General features: G+C 29.4%; 1 protein-coding gene across 2 annotated transcripts in view; it reads left to right on the top strand.

Moving 5' to 3' along the window:
* Positions 1-20,767, top strand: part of Sac1 (phosphatidylinositol-3-phosphatase SAC1) — a 108,890-nt gene that overhangs the window by 39,330 nt on the left and 48,793 nt on the right. For both annotated transcript variants that reach the window (XM_075382017.1, XM_075382016.1), the window contains exons 2-5: positions 559-656; positions 6,821-7,026; positions 10,926-11,057; positions 15,226-15,337. In XM_075382017.1, the coding sequence (XP_075238132.1) occupies positions 559-656; positions 6,821-7,026; positions 10,926-11,057; positions 15,226-15,337 (548 nt within the window). The remainder of the gene's footprint in view (positions 1-558; positions 657-6,820; positions 7,027-10,925; positions 11,058-15,225; positions 15,338-20,767) is intronic.

Here is a 20,767-nt window from a genome sequence, read left to right as displayed (position 1 = left end):
TTGACAATTACCACATTTACTTAGAAGAAACCAATGCATTGTTCAAAGAAAGATTTTTGAACACTTGAGGAGAATTTAAAAATTTTTAAAGTTACTAAAATATAATTTAAAATAAACAAAAAGCTAAGCTAGTTTGCATAATAATTTAGAATTGTCTCGTAACTGTAAAATTGATATGTTTAGAAAAATATTACTTTTATAAATTAAAAAATGAATATGATGTGATTAATGAGAAGAGGGTTACAGGTAGAATAATCCATTTTAAAATGAGTAGTTCGTGCTTTTGTTCTATAGTAAAATATCTTTTCAAATCGATTTTATTTTTATAGGGGTTCACTCATGGCAAAGTTTAAAATGCTAAGCTTATATATGATGTAGTTTAATACTAAAACATAGTATTTTTAAATAACTTATGAATGCAAACGATTCATTTGGTCTTGTTTAGTTTTATTTGATAAGATGATTATTCATATTTTTGTTTTAATTCATTTTATATACTTAAACTCTATATCATTAAATCATTGTATTAATTAAATTTATTATTTACATTGTTTATAGGTACATAACACCAGATAAATTTTATTTAGAACCATTGGGAAAAGGATATGGAAAAGTGTTAGAAATTGATCGTATGTCTCAAGAAATTTCTTTACAAGGTATTGTCATGTAATATATTGTATATTTATGGTGACAGATAGAAAATGACTTGTTTTATACATTTTTACTATTGTCAAGTGTTTCAAAAAAGTATGTGTGTGTGCTTGCAAGCTTTATTGATATGTTGATAAAATATTTTGTTCACTCACTCACTCACCCACTCACCCACTCACTCACTCACTCACTCTGTCTGTCTGTACATATATATAAAATGATAATATTACAATCTGACTTAATTTCTTTCAAGAACAATCAAATTTTTACATTAGTTTTTACCAGCATTCTTGAAATAATGTTATTGTTAATGAAAAAATGTTAATCAACCCACATTTAAAAGTGAAAATCCCAGATCCCTCATATTCAGTAATGAGTAATGATTGCATCTCATGCTATTATTATTTTTTCTTATATTACATATACATTATAAGGCATATAGAATATGAAAATAGAAACAATTTGGTCTTTTGTGATTTATAATATAATTCTTTTTTGTCCACCATGTGAATTGAAAAACTATTTTAAAATATTGGAAATGGAAAAACCAAAAGAATAACTGACACAGTCATTTAAACTGTATTAACATTTCTTGCATTTCAATTTATTTGTTTAAAATCATTCATTTAGATAATCTCTAATTCTCCTTAATTATAATATTAAAATTGAAATATGCAATATGGGATCAGTAAAGCTAAGGATTCTAGTAGAATCATTCATCTGTCAGTGTACTTCTCTTTACTATTCTCATCTAGCATTCAGTTTACCCATCAGCCTTTCACCTAGGTTTATTTTAGCGATGTCTATGTTTGCATGTATTTGAATGTTTGTTTGAATTTGAAGTTCAACTTTTTTTACTTAATTTTTTTTTGTTTCCTATTTTCAAAAAATAGCTATCAGAAAATCTGTAAGTGAATATTAAATGTTTTTAAAATAGACTTACAATTATTATTATTTTGTCTTTTAAGTACTAAGAATAAGCCTGTTTACTTGAGTTGTAGATTCTGTATAGTCATCATGAAAAAAACCAATCTTGAGAAGCATTACTTAACAAAGCATTGAAATTATTGTGCACTATCAAAGAGCAAATTAAAAAATGAATAAAAAAATATTTCAATAAACAAAGTGATTTGTGTAATAAATTAATTCATTTGTTATTATAGGCATTGTAGTTAGCCAAAAAAAAAAAAATAACTAAGAAGCTAAAACTATTTTCAGCCAGAGAATTTTTGAAAGATTATATGGTTTAAATAACTGAAAAATTTTGTTCAGAAAAGAAATCGTATTAAAAGTATCAAAGACCAGTCTTAAGAGAGTTTTCTTAACTTGAAAGTTTTTAGTAGCAGTTGACAAAACCATCAATGTTTTAAATACGTAAGATTAGTTGCTGCTTTTATTTGTGGAGTGAACTCAAATTTTGAGATCATTTAAATTTTTTATAATAAAATAAGTACGTTATAACTAGCAAAGATTCATACATAGATAGAAATTTAGTTAAACAATTGATATTGGACACTATCACAGGTAAAATATTATCAACACACAAATCATATTCATTATTTTATTTATGTTAATGATTATGATATGTAAATTACAGGACATTGTTTTATATATTATAAAGTTATAGAAATTATGTATATGTACGTAGTGGACTTTATAATGTAGTTTTTGCATATTATGAAATTTATAAAAATCTAAAAGCATTTTTCTTAAGATATTGTTTTAGAAATAATTATTCTATTAAAAAATCTGAAATACAAAAGCAATAATAATAAGTATTTTAATTTGTATGTATTTCCAGCATAATTTACAAATCAAGGATCTAAATAGTTTTGAACTCATTTGTATGTACTATTGAATGAAAGATAATGAAGATAAATTTAAAACATTCATCTGAATGTTGAAATTAACAACAAAACTCTCAACTATGCATAATCCTCACATCATTTGATCCTCGGCCAAATTTTAGGAAATTACTTTATTCTTATGTTCATTTATTGAAAGACTAGAATATTTATTACTACATACAAGTGAAGCCACATGATTTCTGGTGATGAGATTTTCTTGACAATTAAAGATGCACTGTCTTGTAGTAACAAAAATTATTCTCATCTGATCAAATTAAGTCAGCTTCAGGAGAACCCTTTAAAATTAATAGCTCGTGAAAAAGCTTCAAATAGTTAGGAGATATTATTGAAATATGATATTTCTACCGAAGGGCTTCTATCAAGGACAGATACCTACAAAAAACCTAACAACCATCGATTTAATACCATAAGATAGAAATATGTATTGCCTAGAATGAATAAGTGTAGAGAAAGATAATTGTGATACCAGATTCCTTAACTGAAATGGAATATCACTCCATATTTACTGATGTGACCAACAAAATTGAATTAAGAAAGATATAAAATTATGGCTTAAAGTAATAATTTGACTAATAATAAATAATCATTTATATAGTTATAGTTTAAATAAAATAACAGTTAATAGTTTTCATTTTGCAATATAAGCAAGTAAATTGTTTTATTTTTGTAAGATAATTGTTTTTGTTGTTAATATGTCTTCATTCTAATGTTTATTTAAGAGAAAAATCCCATTCACTATTAATGCCCAAGAAGATTTCTGGAAATCTTCTTGGGCATTACTAAAAATTAAAAATATCAGGTAGACAATTTACTTTTTGACCAAATAATTCAAATTTTCAACATTCCCTTTGTAGGTTAGTTGTAATTTTAACTCTGAAAAAATATTTAACCCTGGAAAATTGTCAGTGTACTATAAATATGAGAAAAAATTCAATTTAAATTTTTCATTTTTATTTATAAACTTGTGTGCATCACCACCTGTGAAACTATTTATCTACCAATAAGAATGTTTATTGCAGAAGATATGACTTAATGTGTTAAATATCCAGTCAAGATTCTGAGTGATTTGTGTTGTGTTTGTATATTTAATATGTCATTTGTGCTACTTGCTAGTTTCATTATGTGCTATTTATTCTAACAAATAATCATGTAGTATTAAAGAGAGTTGTACCCATTTCAGCCAGATTGTAGTTTCATTAACCCACTTGGTTGGTGTAATGGTAAATGTGTCTTCGCAAATCAGCTGATTTTGAAGCTGAGAGTTCCAACATTCAAATCCTAGTAGAGGCAGTTACTTTTACGGATTTGAATAGTAGATCGTGTATACTGATCGTCTATACTCTTAGGACACCAGTATACACGAAATGTATCTCAGTATCTCAGAAATGTTCAACCTGAGATTGTACAAGACTACATTTCATTTACATTCATTCATCTCATTCATATTCTGAAGTAATACCTGTTGTGATTCCCGGAGGTGAAACAGGAAAAAAAGATGGTAGTTTCGCACTGCTCTTCTCATCTACTTACAGAAGCAGTAGTAAATATTATTAAAAAAAAAAATGCGTAGACCAAATGGATATAGAATTCAATTTTAATTAACGTTTATTATCTGGGGCTTGATTTTATCAAAAATAAATTTTAAGGAATAAATTAGTAAAAAGGAATTGTTTTAATTATCAAGACAGTAGAATTTTAAATATCAAAAAAATGTTTGTGACACGTTCAGTATAAATTTTGTTTTGGTTACATACTGTGAGATTTTAAATTTAAAAGAAATAATTGTAAATTATAGAATTCTCTCTTTTATAGATATAATTACAATATATTTCAATCATGATTAACATTTACTCTTTGTGCAAATTCATTAAATTGGTTCTGCTGTTATATCATGATCAAAAAATTAACCTCAAATGGTTCCACATGAGCTTGATTATATCAATATTTTTTTTGAGGCCAGGTCATTTCAAATCTATTTGGCCTTTTTAATTTCTTTTCAAACGCAGGCGTTTTCCAAAATAATGGTTAGAATTTATTCAATTTTAAGTAATTGAAGGGGGGTTGAAGTTACGAGGGGGTTCTCTCTGACATCATTAGGTTTTTTACGTGACTTTCAAGATGGATTGCATTTTGAAAAGCGTTGGATATCACAAAATTTTAATTTTTGTTAATGAAGAAAGCTAACTTACTGTAGTACCTTAAAGGACAATAAGGTAGTATACCATAAAGTATTTCACTAGCTCCTAGAGCTGAAAAAAAAATTTAACATATCCTAAGAGGCTTGAGATATGTAAAGCAAAGTTTTTCAAACCCCTTGCATATCACTGATTTTGAATTTTTTTGTATTCTTGAAGGTAGGAAACATTAAAAAAAAGATTTAAATTAGAGAATATTTTAGATTTTATTGATTTAAGGCCAGGAGGTTGCAGAGTCTATACAGTAAGGCAATACAAATTTTGTAATACTGTTCAAGAAATCACTTATCTGTGAAAAAAATTCAAATTTAAGTATTGTAATGTTCATTTTTTTCTATATAAATTGGTGGTTCTGAGGGGAATTACATTTACATTTTTACCAAACCTGGTGATCTCTTTCCTTAACACAAACTGTTAGATCTCAGGATTAGGTGCATCTGTGATGTACAGTTTTCTCTTACAGTAATTCTTATAAAGTTTGGTCAGTTGGGAATAAGTAAACTATTAAAGAACAAAGAAATTTTTTAGATCACTTCTCATACCTGAGAACAAATAAATAAGCTCATTCTCCTACAAATATTATTATAAATAGAAATTAAATAACAAACACCATACACGTTAAAAAATTCTCAGAAGCTACAGCAGTCTTACAATGATTAATACTGAGAACGAATTGTGACCTGTCCTTGAAAGGATTCTCTTCATAGATGTAAGAAATCAAATCATATTTAGTGAATCAGTTTTCATACTTTTTTAACCATATTTCTTAACCATACTGTCATTTATTATCATAATAATTTTTTTATTTTTTTTAGACAATTAAATTCATTGTTCTTTTTTATAAACATATCTTGATAATGAAATAACGTTTTTGTGCCAACATGACATAAGAGGAATGAATTTTTTTTATTCTTTTTTTATTTTTTTTTTGGATGATTAATTCACCGTATAAGCTTGGAACTTGTGCATGGGAATATGAAATTGAGATTTTGTAGCCTATGAAAAATCCCATGTCTGACTGGGATTTGAACCAGGACCTCCGGATGAAAGGCTGAGACGCTACCTCTATACCTTTTTTCAACATACAAGCTTTCACATTATGTAGTAAATAATCATTTTCAAAACATAAGGTTGGTTACAGTATGAAACTGCAATATATATTCAAATGAAAAATGAAAATCAATGTTCACTAATAAATCTGTGTTAATTGTTTTTAAATTATGTACTTAAACTATGATGTTCCATTGATACCATAGGTATATTTCCAATTCATAATTTAGATTTTGTTGTGACTGAGGTATTAATTCATAAAGGCTATTGATTTTTTTTTTTTAGATACAGTTTTAATATTAAGTTAAATAACTGTGATTATTATTAGTATCAGTGTAACTTTTTTTTACTAACTTTTCAAAGAAAAGTACAGTATTGCTTATCGTTGTATGATAGGAGTGGAGGCTAATAATGAACTTTCTTTATGTTTTGAGGTATGAGGAATATGAAAATACCATTTACTTAAATTGTTTTGAGGTATGAGGAATATGAAAATACCATTTACTTAAATTGGGGTTTCCTTATATGTATTTATTATATATAAGGAAACCCCAAAATTGTGTGGCTCAAAAAGCTCCAGAACTACTAGATCAATATCATTGAAATTTAGATATGCTATAGAAATGTATCTGAAGTTGTACATGTGAGAATTTGATAAAGATTGGTTGAGTCTTCTTGAGTTATGCTCAATTTAAGGTTGAAAAAATTTGAGCTGGTAAAGTTAGAACCATGGTTCATTATGATGCTGCAAGTTGGAACATTGATGTTTTTTTTTCTACAGTATCTGTTGTTATTAGTAATAAACCAAATTTTTAAAAAATATTAAGATATTAAGGCAAAATTAAATAAATGAAAAGTCAGTTTTCTTGCACAGAACTACGCAAGAATTTTTTCGATGATTTAATTTTTTTTTTCTATGGTGTAACAGAAATATATTCAAAGAGCAGTAGTTTTACTTTAGTATAAGTCTTGCCTTAACTTTAACTTCACTTAAATAAGTGATCATTTTTCTCATATTTATTACATAATTATAAAACATTAATTCTTTGTTTAAAGCAAATTCTGGGCAGATTCCTAGATCTTCTAGTAGAAAGACAGTGTATGGAGTGCTTGGAGTTATTCGATTGATTGCTGGACCTTATCTAGTTGTTATCACTGGAAGAACAAAGATTGGATCGATTAATTCTCAAGAAATTTGGAAATTAGATTCTACAGAATTAATATGTTACCCAAGAACATTAACTCATCTTACAGAATCCCAGGTAATAGTCAATTTTCTCATTTTTATTTGGTCTTTTATTGTTGTGGAAAAATGTTGACCAAATAGAAATTAAAAGAATAAGCACACTAGATAAAATCAGCCAAAAAAGTAAAATATGATTATTCTGGATAAACCAATTAACTATCTGTACACAAAGGCAAATGTACTACTCTGCAAAATTTGTCAGGATATTATATTTATCAGCAAAATAATGGTATGATTTTATTGTGGTACAACAAAACCTAATTTTAATTCCAATATAAATTAAATTAAAAATTATATAATTACATTTTTTTATTGTTAGAATAGACTTCAATTAATCCAGAATAATTAAAAATAAAACAAATTATAAATAAAATTATTTGAAAAAAGTATTTTTTTAAATAAACAAATTACAGTTATTTCATGGTCATTGACCATCTGAAGAGTACTGATAAGAAACTAACAAAAAAGAAAGAAAACTACCCAATATACTGATTTAAAAAAAGATTAATTTGATAAAGCAAGAAAATAGAAGTCAAAAATGTAATTTCTTGATTAGTAAATATCTGTATTTTCACAAAAAGTTCGATTCACAAAAGATCACTTAAATCTCTTATACCATTCAAATAACCTTTAAGTTCGTTTAAACACAAAGTATGTTATTAAAAATTTTAATCTTAATTCAGATAAAATTGTACATTCTGTTATGTAATGATATATACTTTTTTCTGCGCTAGTATTAAACATTGAACATATCTTTTCTAACGAAAAGTTAAGATACAGAAACACTTTCTAGCCTTGAAAAACCAGTTAACTTTTATTCTTGTTAGCAAGAATTGTAACAATTTTCAGAAACTGAAAAAAATTTTTAATTTTCTGTAATGGTAAAGCACTAATTAGCGTGAATCTTTTCAATTAATTTTCACTACCAGTTCATCAGATAGAAAACCAGGCCAGTCCCATGGACTGAACATTTGAACAGTCATTTTTAAATGTGATGCACCACTGTCTCACTGCACCTTCACTCATTACATCTTTTCCATAAACATCATATAGTTCCTGATAAATCTCAATGAATTTGTAGTTTTTTGTCAAAAGAAATTTAATAACCAATTCCACTTAACAATTAGTGGTATTTTCTATAGCAGCACATATTTTAAACATCTGTAAAAAATCAACAAATACGCATCACATTCCTTCGCGTAGAACAGCTTAATGCATACTGAGTCAGGTTAGCAAGACCACCAAGATGGCACTGCTACCACCAGTCCTTTGCAAACAACAGCGAAATGTAAGTCTGGATAGTACTTCTTTTAATTTACTTTTTTTTTAAATTTTAAATCTTAATCTACATTAATGCATGCTAATTTACTGGTTTTTCTCCTGTTTCAAGGCAACAAATAATATTTTTCTTAATTTCAATATTTGTTATTAATCAAGGACCATAATCATTTGTTGTAATATACTCCAAAGTAGAATATCTAAATTGAACAGGCCTCATGAAGGTATACATATCCAGCAGATATATGACCATTACGTATTTAAAAGTTGACACTAGTCTAAATCGTGATGGGTGAAGTATGGCTCGCAGGCCACATGTGGCCCCTGGACTGGTCTAATCCAGCTTGTGGCATGGTTCTGAATGGCTCCTTACATACACTCTTTACCACGTTCTGATCAGTTCTCTTTACCAAATACTTATATGCATTTTATGTCATACATTGCATTTGTGTTATATCACATCGTATCCTTTCTGTGTCTTTATTCTGCACACAGGGTAGTGGACAGTGGTAGGTCATGGAACAGTGCCAGAGCGTTCACTACAGTAGTGCTCTACAGACTGTCTCATGTTATTCCCACCACTCCAGCTGCCACCTAATGGCCTAATACTCTGTTAGTCTGATTCAGTGGCTAGTTTTGCAGTAGTTCTCAATTTGATCTCACATATTCTTGTCTGTTTGTTATTTTGTAGTGACTATTAGCGAGACATTTCTAATTCGCCAAGATGGCAACTAAAAAAGTTGATTTAAGAGTAAAGTTGATTCAGAGTGCCATGTTTTTAAAGATAGTGGACTTGAAAATACTTTTTCACAGCCTTTAAGAAAAACCAATGTGCCTTATTTGTAACGGAACTGGCCATCTACAAAGAATTTAACATTTCCCGGCACTTTACTTCTAAGCATAACAATGCCAGTTATGAAGCCATGACTGAAAATGAAAGGAAACACAAAGCAGAAGATCTATGTTAAAAGCTCCCAGGTCAGCAAAAATATTACAAAGGATTTTGAGACTATCACTTGTCTCAGAAACAATTGTTTCTAGAATCGAAACAATAGATAAACACCTATTGTCATAGCTAGAATCAAGATTTAGTTTAAATTCTGCTCTATAAGGATGAACGAGACTACTAACATAAATGATTCTGCTCAGTTACTATTATTTATAAGAGGTATTGATAATACTTGCATTACTAAAGAACTAGCATGCGTGTGATCATTAAAGAGTACGTCAACAGGATCAGACATTTTTCATGAATTTCAAGAAGGCCTATTGACTTTGAAAATACCCATAACCGGTATATGCAGTATTACAACTGATGGAGCACCTAATATGACAGGGAAGAAATCTGGTTTTGTTGGCATGTTTAACGAAACATACCCTGAGAACAAAGTTGAATTCTTCATTGTGTTATATGTACATCAAGACACTCTGTGTAAATCTGCCCTAGATATGAAACATGTGCTTGATATCATTATGAAGCTTGTTGATATTATTCAATTTCAAGCACTTACTCACAGACAATTTTGAGAGTTTCTTGATTCAGTGGTCTGAATACACTGATGTACTCTACTACACTAAAGTAAGTAAAGTAAGGTGGCTTAGTGCAGGACACTTCTTTGAGCGAGTTTGGGAGCTGAGAGAGGAAATAATTTCATTCATGCATGAAAAACAAATGTTTGAAGGCTGTGAAATGCTGGAAAATACTGCATGGCTTTTGAACTTTGCATTTTTCACAGATCTTCTGTGTCGTATGAATAAGTAGAATGTTAAGCTGCTAGGAAGAAATCAATTTATCCATATTATCTGGCGTCATCTCAGAGGGTTTAAAATACAACTAGTTCTATTTGCCAAACAGCTAGGTAAGAAAGACCTATTCCATATCCAGAGGCTAAAAACAATAGTTCCAGTGATGGAGGACAAACTTATGAGCTATGATGAAAGCATGAGAAGAATCCATGATGAATTTGAACGCAGGTTTCAAGACTTCAGAAGTATTGAACAAGACTTGGATATTTTCAGTATACCATTTAATTTGGACTGCAACACAATGAAACCGGAATTTCAGCTTGAACTAATTGAGTTGCAATGTAACACTGAATTGAAACAGTTGTTTCTCATTTTCCTGAAATTAGAGTTCTACAAGTCCCTGTCATGATCAAGTTTCCCAAATTTGAGATCTCTTGCCCAGAAAATAACTGCAGTGTTAGCATCATATTATGTCTGCAAACAAGTGTTTTCTAACATGAAACTTCAAAAAAGTAGTGTTAGAAGCAGAATGACAGATGACCGTTTAGCTTCACTTCCGAGAGTCAGCGCATTCCAGTTACAACCAGATTTTGAGAAACGTTTAGAAGTACAGTCACAGTTCTATTCATCACACACTTCTTCATACTCATTCAGTTATTAATTGAGTTTTGTAACAGTATATCATAAGATAAAGCTAAATATAAAATATAACTGTACATGTGTTTATTTTTTAATTAATTTTGTTGGCCCACCTAGCTTGTTTTCTCTTTTCTTCATCCCTTTCCCAAAAATGTTTCCCCATCACTAGTCCAAATAGTAGATTTTTCTACAAAGTTGAATTTTCTAAGAATTATTAATATTTTCTTATTAACTATTGTTTTTATCTTGCAGATAAACATGGATCGAGAATATAAAAGTATGGTAAATCTAGTTTTAAATACTCCAGGATTGTATTTTTCATATACTTATGATCTGACTCATTCGTTACAACGCCTTCATAACACTCCTCCTCAGTTTCTTATGGTAATATATTTTTGCACATTAAAATGTATTTATATGTGTATGTGTTTTTTTTTTTTGTTAGCATAGTTAAGAGGAGATTCACATTTCCATACAGTATTAAAAGATGAAGGAAATCAGAATAAGTAGAATTTGTTGGACAAATATCATTTATCATAATTTTAGTAGTTAATATCCTTATTGCCAAATTTCATATCTTTAAAAATTTCCTTTTATTTTTTCTTGTGCGTTAAGAGCAAGGTTGTGCTGAATTGACTTGTATTATTCACACATTTATAGGATAGACCTGTTTGAAAATATATGGACATTTTGGAGGTGGGCAGATCACTTAACTACTACAGAATGGTGTGGCTATATATCATTTTGTCAGCTACCTGACTATTTTCAGTTTCTTTATAAATAACATATTATTTAAAATATTTTTTTAATAACATATTATTCCATCCATTTTAAACTTATTCAGTTATTGTCTTGTGTGTGCATAGTACATGGTTTCTATGTTTTCCTTTAGATTATTATTATTGTCTAATTTTGATCATGTCATTATTAAACAGTTCTATAAACATTACTAATCGCTATTAATGTACTACAATAAAAGATGAAAATATAGCACCATTAGATGTAATAAACAAATTATTTAACCATCTATTTACAATGTTATATGTAACGGTCATCAGTGTACCATTCAGTCTGAAGGTATGAAGTACCTCTAAATTAGTAGGGTCCCTAATTTAAATCCAAAATGTCAACTTCCAACTTAGCAACATTTTGGAATAAACTCCATTTAAAGATTTTCGAGTGGTTCAAGCTTATTTGTTTATCTACAGTTACAGTAGCAGCAGCCAAGCGGCAAGCACTCTATCTCATAATTGAGAGGTCTAGGTATTGTGTCATTCTTTATTTTAACTTTTATTTTTTGCTTTCATGTGTACCAGTGCAGATATTATATTTTAAAATAAATATTTATTGTAATTTTCAGATTAAGCCTGATTGATTGTTACAGGCAAGCTAAAAATTAAAATAAATGTACTTAAGCGTTTTTTTTTTAATTTTTATTTTATAAAGTAAAATTGTTAGGTTAACAATTGTTAAATTTAATTAAAATAAAGTACTTATCGATTATCTGCCTGCAATGCATTTTTCCATTCCAACGAGTTCAAACTGTAGTTAGTTGTTAGATGGTGCCACTGAAACGCTATATTAAAATAAGAAAATAAGTAGATGAAATTATAAATATAATCTAACCAAACTTAACTTGCGCTCACTTTGCTCGCTAACCTTCACTTGCTAGTCAAGGTCAGCAAGCATAGGTTAAGTTTGGTTAGACTATATATTTAATTTTATTTATTTTCTTATTTCAATATAGCGTTTCAGTGGCACCATCTAAGAGCTAACAGTTTCATTAAAACATTGATTTAAACAACAATTGGTAGGCAAATAACCAATTAGTACCTAAAATAATAATCAGCAAACATGAAATTCATTTAATTTTTTTCCAGATTCCTATAAATTATTATTTTAAAACTATACAATAAAAACTCATCTACATGCTATAATGACATAAGAAGAAAAACAGCAGGTGTACTCCTAAAAAAAAATAATTAAAAAAATATCTGCGTTATTGTAATTGTATTAAAAAAGTTATAGTTAAAAAAGGAACATGGTGACTCAAACCTAGAACCTCTCTGTTAAGGGACTAGAATGCTCATCACTTAGCTGCAGTGATTGAGGTATACAAATAAGCTACTTGAACTACTCAAGATCTTTAAATGGAGTTATATCCAAAATAGGGCAAGGTGGATGCTGCCATTTTGGATTTAAAGTAGGGAAACCCTTTCCTAACACGCTACAAAAGGGCATCAATAAACTGTGTCTAGCTGTCAGGGTTTCCCTTGTCAGGTCATTAGCAACATTTTATCTAATAAAGGGCACAGACGATGTATTTTTATAAAGATTATTAAGTAGCCTGAAGCAAATTATAATGCAGCTATTTCAGCCAGTTTACATTATGTTCAATAATTGAAAATAATCATTTTCATATGTTTCTTTTATCTAAACAAAATCATACATTTTAATTTTTATAAATGTGTATTTATGGTTATTTTAAATGCTGTTCACGGCTGAATTATTTGTCAGTAAATTGTGTTAAACAATATAAGCTATGTTTCATTCCTTTAATTGACCTGTATACAAATTCAAGGAACTTATAATTTACAGTGTCACTATTTACTTACATGAGGCAATTCCATTTAAGTTGATTTAACTTAGTTTTTTTTTTAAATTACATTTAAAATCAGAATATTTTGAACTGTTTTTTTATATTAACTTCTAAAAGCATAAAAAATTGAAAGTTAAGCAAAATTAGTAATGATGTGTTATTAAAAATACATCCCAGAATGTAAACAAAGCAACTGCTTCATAATAGAGTCAGTTGACAAAAAAAGTAAATACTTCTGTGTAGTTGATCATGTTTTTATTTTTTTTATGAAGGTTTTATTTTTTAACAGTTATTAAAATTATTGCACTTGATAAGATTTTAGGCTACTTTAGACAGAGTAACTAGTGAAATCTCAGCCTAAAAAGCATTTTGTACTTGCCAGGATTAGAAAAGATTCTTTCCAAAATTTATCTTTCTTTGGTATGGAGCATCTCATTTTACTTGTAATTTTCAACCAGTCACATCGGACTGTTGTCATCTACATATTTGGACTTCTCAGAGATGGTCCATAGTTTCTGACCTGTTCCTGAATGCCTTGTATATTAGTAAACTGATCATCTTTATAAATCTTTGCATATGTAATCTAGTTTTATACAAAATTCAGTAAGATCTTTACTGAGTTCTTTTTAATAATTCTCTTTATATTACTGCTGCATTCTACGAATAATTTTTACTTCTTTCACCCCTTTTGAATTGAACATATCACTGCCCATATTTCTTCCTCAGTACAACTGGACAAAGAAGAACTCATTTTAAATTAACACTCCAAAAATTGCTAACATTGAAACAATATTTACAATGAGCAGACTAAAAATCTCTCCCTTACCTTTTGACTTTCCATGGTACTTCTTTAGAAACTTTGTTTACTGTGGTTTTAGCTAGTATCTTGCTATCTCTGAAGGCTGGTCAACCACAATAAATGAGTGTTTGTGTGTCAATATATATTATCTAAAAAAACAGGTTTAAGCATTTAAGAATAGCAAAAACCTCAGCCTGATGTATTATGACTGATAAGTTTAATCTTGAAAACACAATCAGATTTAGCTAAACCATTAACATAGGAACTGTGCATAAAATTACCAAAAGTTGTTTAGTTGAATGTCATGAATTCCTTTCCTGTTGACATATAGGACAGCTTTGTTTAACCACCCTATTTTATATCAAGGCATGACCATCATTAAGTTGATCATTTGTCCAGTTTCTACCACAGAAGAGTCTTTGAGGAACCAATCTTGCATCAGCTGTAGTATATATACAGAGTGGCAACAAACTTAATTATATTCCCAAATATATTGTAGTTAATGGTTTAGTAATAATAAAACATAAAAGTCTTTTTATGCTTATCAATTTATAATTAGCCAAAATTTGCCACCAGACAACAGCGCTGCTGTTAAACTCTGTTGTGAATTATTTAATACTTTAAAAAAATATAACAGAATGATTTACTGTTTTTTTAATACTTATTTTGGTTAAATCAGATTTTGGTTGATAAAATTGCCAATTAGCAGGGTTACATTCATGTGTGAGTTAAAATTACACAAAATACACCCAACTCATCTATAATGGGGTCCCTCACCTTCAATTTTAAAGGAAATCTAATGGAGTAGAATGATTGCAAGCACGTACAGGTAAGTATCCCTCGTGGTGTATATCCTACCCTATCCCCTTATGAACCACTGGCTGTAAGATGAGGTTCATCCTTAGCCCTATACCTATTTATAGAGTAGAACCTTTAATTTTGAGGATAACCTACAAATATAAAATGTGTATCATGAAGAAACTAATTGTTTTTATTTATTATGGCCTGAATTCTTGCATAATTGTTTAATGACTCATGAAATGATATGAATCAAAACTGTGTGGGTTGAAATGTACTTTACTTAACAATAGGTGTGATGTAACTTCTAGATAACTATTGTGTGTAATTATTTTGTTACATTTTTATTTTTTCAGAACTCAATGTTCAGTCGAGCTGATCAGCGTTTTCTCTGGAATAGATTCCTACTAAAACAGTTCTGTACTTCAGAAGCATGTAACAATTTTGCCTTACCTCTGATGCATGGATGTATCCTTTTGATTGTATGTGAATATATATTTTTAAATGAGTGTGATTTTGAAGCTTAGTCTGTATCTTAATCAGGTATTAATTTTTTTAAACATCTTTTTGTGTCCCAATTCCTAGTTAGTAATAAGAAGATCAAAATTATTTGAATCATTTCTTTCCTCTTGCCTATCTATTCAGTATGACTAATCTAAACTTTTATAGATAATATGGACATCAGAAAAAGTTTACCATTGTGCTATTAATAAAAATATACTATGTTTAGTAAGAATTTTGTTTTCAGTGGCCATATTTATAAAATAATGTAACACGATTATTTCAAGAATGATTAATATCAAAAGTAAATAAATGGCTGTGATGATTTTTATCCTTAACATTATAGAAACAGGTAGGGGTTGCTTTATGTATTGTCACATAAATTCTGCTGTAGTTGCAGGAGAAATGAATAAAAGTTAATAAAGTTACTAATGCCAACAGTTAAAATCTAAACTTAACTGTTGAATGTTTCTAATGCTGGTCATTATACCATTAACTTTGGTGCACTGGATGACTATTCTTGTCATTAGGTCTGATAAAACATCCAGATTTTTGATTTGATGCATTCTTAGAGACAGGATATAATGAAAAGACTTTTAGCTTAGTGTGACCAGAAAAGATTGTTGTGTTATATAGGTGGTTCTAGTTATGTACAAACAGGGATGAAATATGGTGTGTGTACCAGAACTTCCCAATAGTTAAGCCTTTGTAGATGTGAAACCATCTTTCAGGCTGAAATTTAGCTCACTTCATAGCATGTAATATAGTATAGTTGAAATACTTGCAAATTTTCATCAGTATCAGTGTCAGGTAGCATTTGGAGCAGTGAATTCATGTTGATTTAAGTCTGAACTGGTACAGAAATATTATCAGGTCTTATTTATGCTCTCTACCCATACTAAGGGGGGGGGGAGAGTTTCTCTGTATGCCAGGACACTAAACCAGAGAAGACAGTGAGAGAGCTCATGTGTTTGTGAAGAAGGGTGCATTTCCTTTCCTTATGATCCTGTTTTTGGTATAAATTTAACTAATTCTTAATTGGGTCTAAAATAAAAACAATAATTTGCAAGAATATCCTAGGTGAACTCTGAGAAAGCTACTAATTTATAAACATTATAGGCCCATCTCACCTCACCTAACTCACTCCTTTATCAGGAAATGTAGAAGTAGCTTAAGAAATTGTTTTCCTATCTTTCAGTAGTGGTCACCAACCATTCCAGAGGTAGCTGTATGCTAGCTATATGTTTATTATAGAATGATGTCCTGTATTTAGTTTGTTAGCAGTCCAGCAGTTACTAAATACATTATCCTTAATAGAAGGCACTTAGCTAATAGTAGCTAGTTTTTCAAGAGGTATAGATCGCATAACCTGGTTAGGAAAAATCTAGCATTCATAGAGATATAGAGTTATGCAGACTGAGTTAATTTTTTCAGGAGTGCCTTATATCATCTTATAGATAAAGCTCTACTCCTTTCAAAATAAAAATAAAAAAACATTAAACAGTCATTACATTCACAGCATTTAAAAAATCAGTGCAAATACATTTTTAATGAAAGGCTGCTTTTTATGAAGGATCACAGAGTAATCTACTTACACCACATTTGATTTAACCAGTATATTCTGGTAGGAATTTTAGTTGCAAACTATACTCATTACCATTTATATAGGTAGTTTTCCCACTGTCTGTTGATAGCATCTACTTGCCTTGTCACCCCCACTATGACCCAACTCTCCTACTCCACATGACCATGTACAAGTTGCCATGAAAACAGTACCGTGCTTTCACTTTGCAGTGTACGTGTCTTTATAACTATGATTGTAGGAGTGTTTTCTTGCGTCTGTGTGTGGTCCATTGTTAGAAATGTCTGCTGTAGTTTGACCTGATTAAAAGTCATAGTAAGAACATTGTGTATAATGTTTATTGTTATTTTCAACATTTAAAAATTTCCAGTGAATATTTTTCCAACATTCAACAAGCTACAGGAGATGCTTGTTGTGTTTCTCTCAGAACTGTTGAGCAAATTACTGCAGAGGATAAAGAGCACTATCAAAAGGAAAGCTAATAACAAAATAAGTATAAATTTTCTTTCTTGTTCGGAGAAAAAAATGACCACATAATAAACCCTTGACAGATTTGAATGATTTTGATAAGGACATGATCCATAGAATCATCCTTGGTTCTATGAAATGGAACCATTGAGTTCTATGACCATTGGGGATTATCCTACCATTCACTAAGTAAAACATGTTAACATGAGAAAATGAATTACAGTGGTAGCGTGATTTTATTATACAGAATTTTTAAGGATCTTTGATTTTCATTCAAAAAATGTAACGATAGTAGAAGGTTTTTAATAGAAAAACAAGATGTTTTATTACAGGAGGCATTCCTCCAAAAAATGGCATGATATTCAAAATTAAGAAAATTCACGCCTTGTTATGTATTTTTATGAAACTTGGGTAAATCAAAACTGCTCGAAAAATTATATTTGGCAATATTTGTCAAGTACAGGTGACTTGAAAGTTCCTGTCAGTAAAGGTTGTCATTTAATTTTGTGTCATGCTAGATTGGTCAGGTATGGTTTTATATTAATAATGTTCAAACCATTGTTTTAATTGAAGAAATCTGGTGATTTCCATGACAAAATGAAAGCAGAGTTTTTACTGATTGGTTCACGAAATTGCTTTGTGGGTTAGAAGAAGAATGCATCATTGTCATGGATAACGCCTATTACCATTTCAGATGTAAGGAAAAGGTGCTGATTAACAATACAAAGAAATATGACATAAGGAAATGGTTAAAAGAGAAAAATACTTGGTTCTTCAGTCACTAAGCTTGATTTTGTAAATATTGTTCAATAACATAGCAGAAAATACAAAATTTATGAGGTTAACAAGTTGGCAGCAAGTGTGGGTCATAAAGTAGTATGCCTTCCACCATACCACTGTCAATTTAATCCAATTGAACATCTGTGGGCCCAGGTTAAAAAACATGTTGCTGATAGAAACAGTACTTTTAAAATAAAAGATGTTAAAGTGTTGCTGAATGATGACATTAAATATGTAACCACTGACGTCTGGGTTAGGTGCGTTAGTCATGCTGAAAAACTTCAGGAAGATGAATATCTCAAAGAAGGGCTGTGAGAAGAAACAAAGAACCATCGTTTCATTATAAATCTCTGTGACGACAAAGACAATGAACCTGATGATTTGTTAGTAACTTACTTATTTTTATTTTAAGATTGTAAAATAAACTAAATTGTATATTTTATGGAAATCTTGTGGTCAAATTAAAAGTATGTTTACTTTTTTCATTTTTTAATATACAGTGCTGTTTGTCAATCAGTAACATTCATATTATTCAAGTGATATAAATTTAAGTGATCATTTATTTAATCACCTTTCCGTGAATAAGTGTAAGTGATCAACATCGCATTTCTGAGAACTTACATCAATTTTTCCCAATATAAAAAAAACTGTTTTGGCAAGGTCAGTAATTTATTAAATTTATAACACTTACTGCTTGCAAGTTAATATCATCAATAAGTTATAAAGAGTGGTTTTATAATTAAGTTCTATAAACTACAAATGTTAACTTTTATATTTTTTTAAGGCCTTTTTTTAGATGTTTAAAGTAGGCAGTAAATAATAGCTATAAAACATGATTTTTCTGCTTTCTTCTCTAATAATAATTTAAATAAGGAAAACAGTAAAAGAAACTGTATGTGTTTCCGAATAATTATTTATTCTAATGATGGTTTTGGTTTTTCATTAATTTTTTTTCTTTGAATATTGTAATTTAAATACAAAATTCTTCATGGGGATGTAGATTTTAGTTCAGTTACTCTGTAACTCGGCCATAATATTTGTAACCATTAATATTGACTTATAATTATCTAATAATTATATTGTAATTATTTTATTTTTTGATCGTTCACATGAGATCATGTCTTAATGACATTTTTAGCTAATCTTTGCACATATTTATTGCTGTAATTTACACAATGCTCGGTTTGAGAGCACTCCGTTGGTTAAGATTTATTGGTCTTGTTAACACAACTAGAAACACCAGTTTAGCCAGCATACTCCAAAATATTTCCCATGTAGTATCTGGACTGTTTTTAAACTTTCCTAACATGCTGCAAGAAGGAAAGTATGGTAATCAGTCAAAAAATGGGGTGTGGCATTTCTTGATGTTTCATGACCCAGGAACCCCAAAAAATAAAAAAGTGGTGAGTAATTCTGTATGTACGTTTGAAGCTTGATAACTTTTGACTGGATAAAGTGATTTTGATGAAATTTTTACAGAAACTTGTGTACATGGGATAATTTGTTGGTAAAATTTTGGGATCAATATTTCCAATGGGTGGATTGGGGTCTGGGGAATCAATTTCCTCAAAATTGCAAAGATAACCCCACTAAATGTTAAGCTCAAACATACAACATACTTGCTTATCTTACCATTTTTTTAATTTTTCCCAAAATTCTCCCATCTCAAAAATCGAAAAAAGCTATCTTTTATTTATTGCATATTTTTTAATGTCTTCCTAGGCATAGTATTAGTGAAAGCAACTCAGAAAAATACTTCGGAGACAATATTTGAGGTGAGGAGTCACCTCAAAAAAGGGTATTATTGTAGTACACGTTCTACGGCTGTAGTTGGTTAGTTAGTTCTTAGATGACACCACTGAAACACTATATGGAAATAAGAAAATAAATAAATAAATGAAATTATAAATATAATCTAACCAAACTTAACCTATACTCACTTTGCTTGCTAATCTTTGCTCACTAGTCATGGTTAGAGAGTGAAGCGAGTGTAGTAGGGGTTAAGTCTGGTTAGATTATATTTATAATTTTATTTATTTATTCATTTTCTTATTTCAATATAGTAGTGCTTCACTGGCGCCATCTAAGAACTAACTAACTAACTACAGCGATAGATTGCCTACTACATTAATACCCAAAATTAATTATTAAAAGTTTACAATAAAGTTTCATCATAATTCACCCCCCCCCCCCCCGCGTTTCTACCATTGAAAATGAATTCTTAGGTAACTTTTTATTGGTTGTACAGTTTTTAGTGAACATTTTTTTAGTTCCTTCTATTTAACATAAGTAGAAAAATCAAAAAATTCTCTTGGAAAGTGATTTTGGAGGAGGGAGTAGAAAGATACAAAAATACAGGTTTTTTTAATCTTTAACACTTTTTTTGGTTTATTTAAACATATAATGATAATTTTACAATAAAACTTCATTATAAATTACTCCCTACCCCAAAAAAGAAATCTTAGATTACTGTTTTCTTGTATAATTTTTTTCAGTTATATAAGAATAAATAACCAATGCCAGGAAAGTATTACAACTTTGTTGTCAGCTTCCTTTTCTTATGTTTT

This window comes from Lycorma delicatula, chromosome 1, assembly GCF_047948215.1.
Source record: "Lycorma delicatula isolate Av1 chromosome 1, ASM4794821v1, whole genome shotgun sequence".
In the NCBI taxonomy this organism is placed as follows: domain Eukaryota; kingdom Metazoa; phylum Arthropoda; class Insecta; order Hemiptera; family Fulgoridae; genus Lycorma; species Lycorma delicatula.
This window is presented reverse-complemented; position numbering and strand designations above follow the sequence as displayed.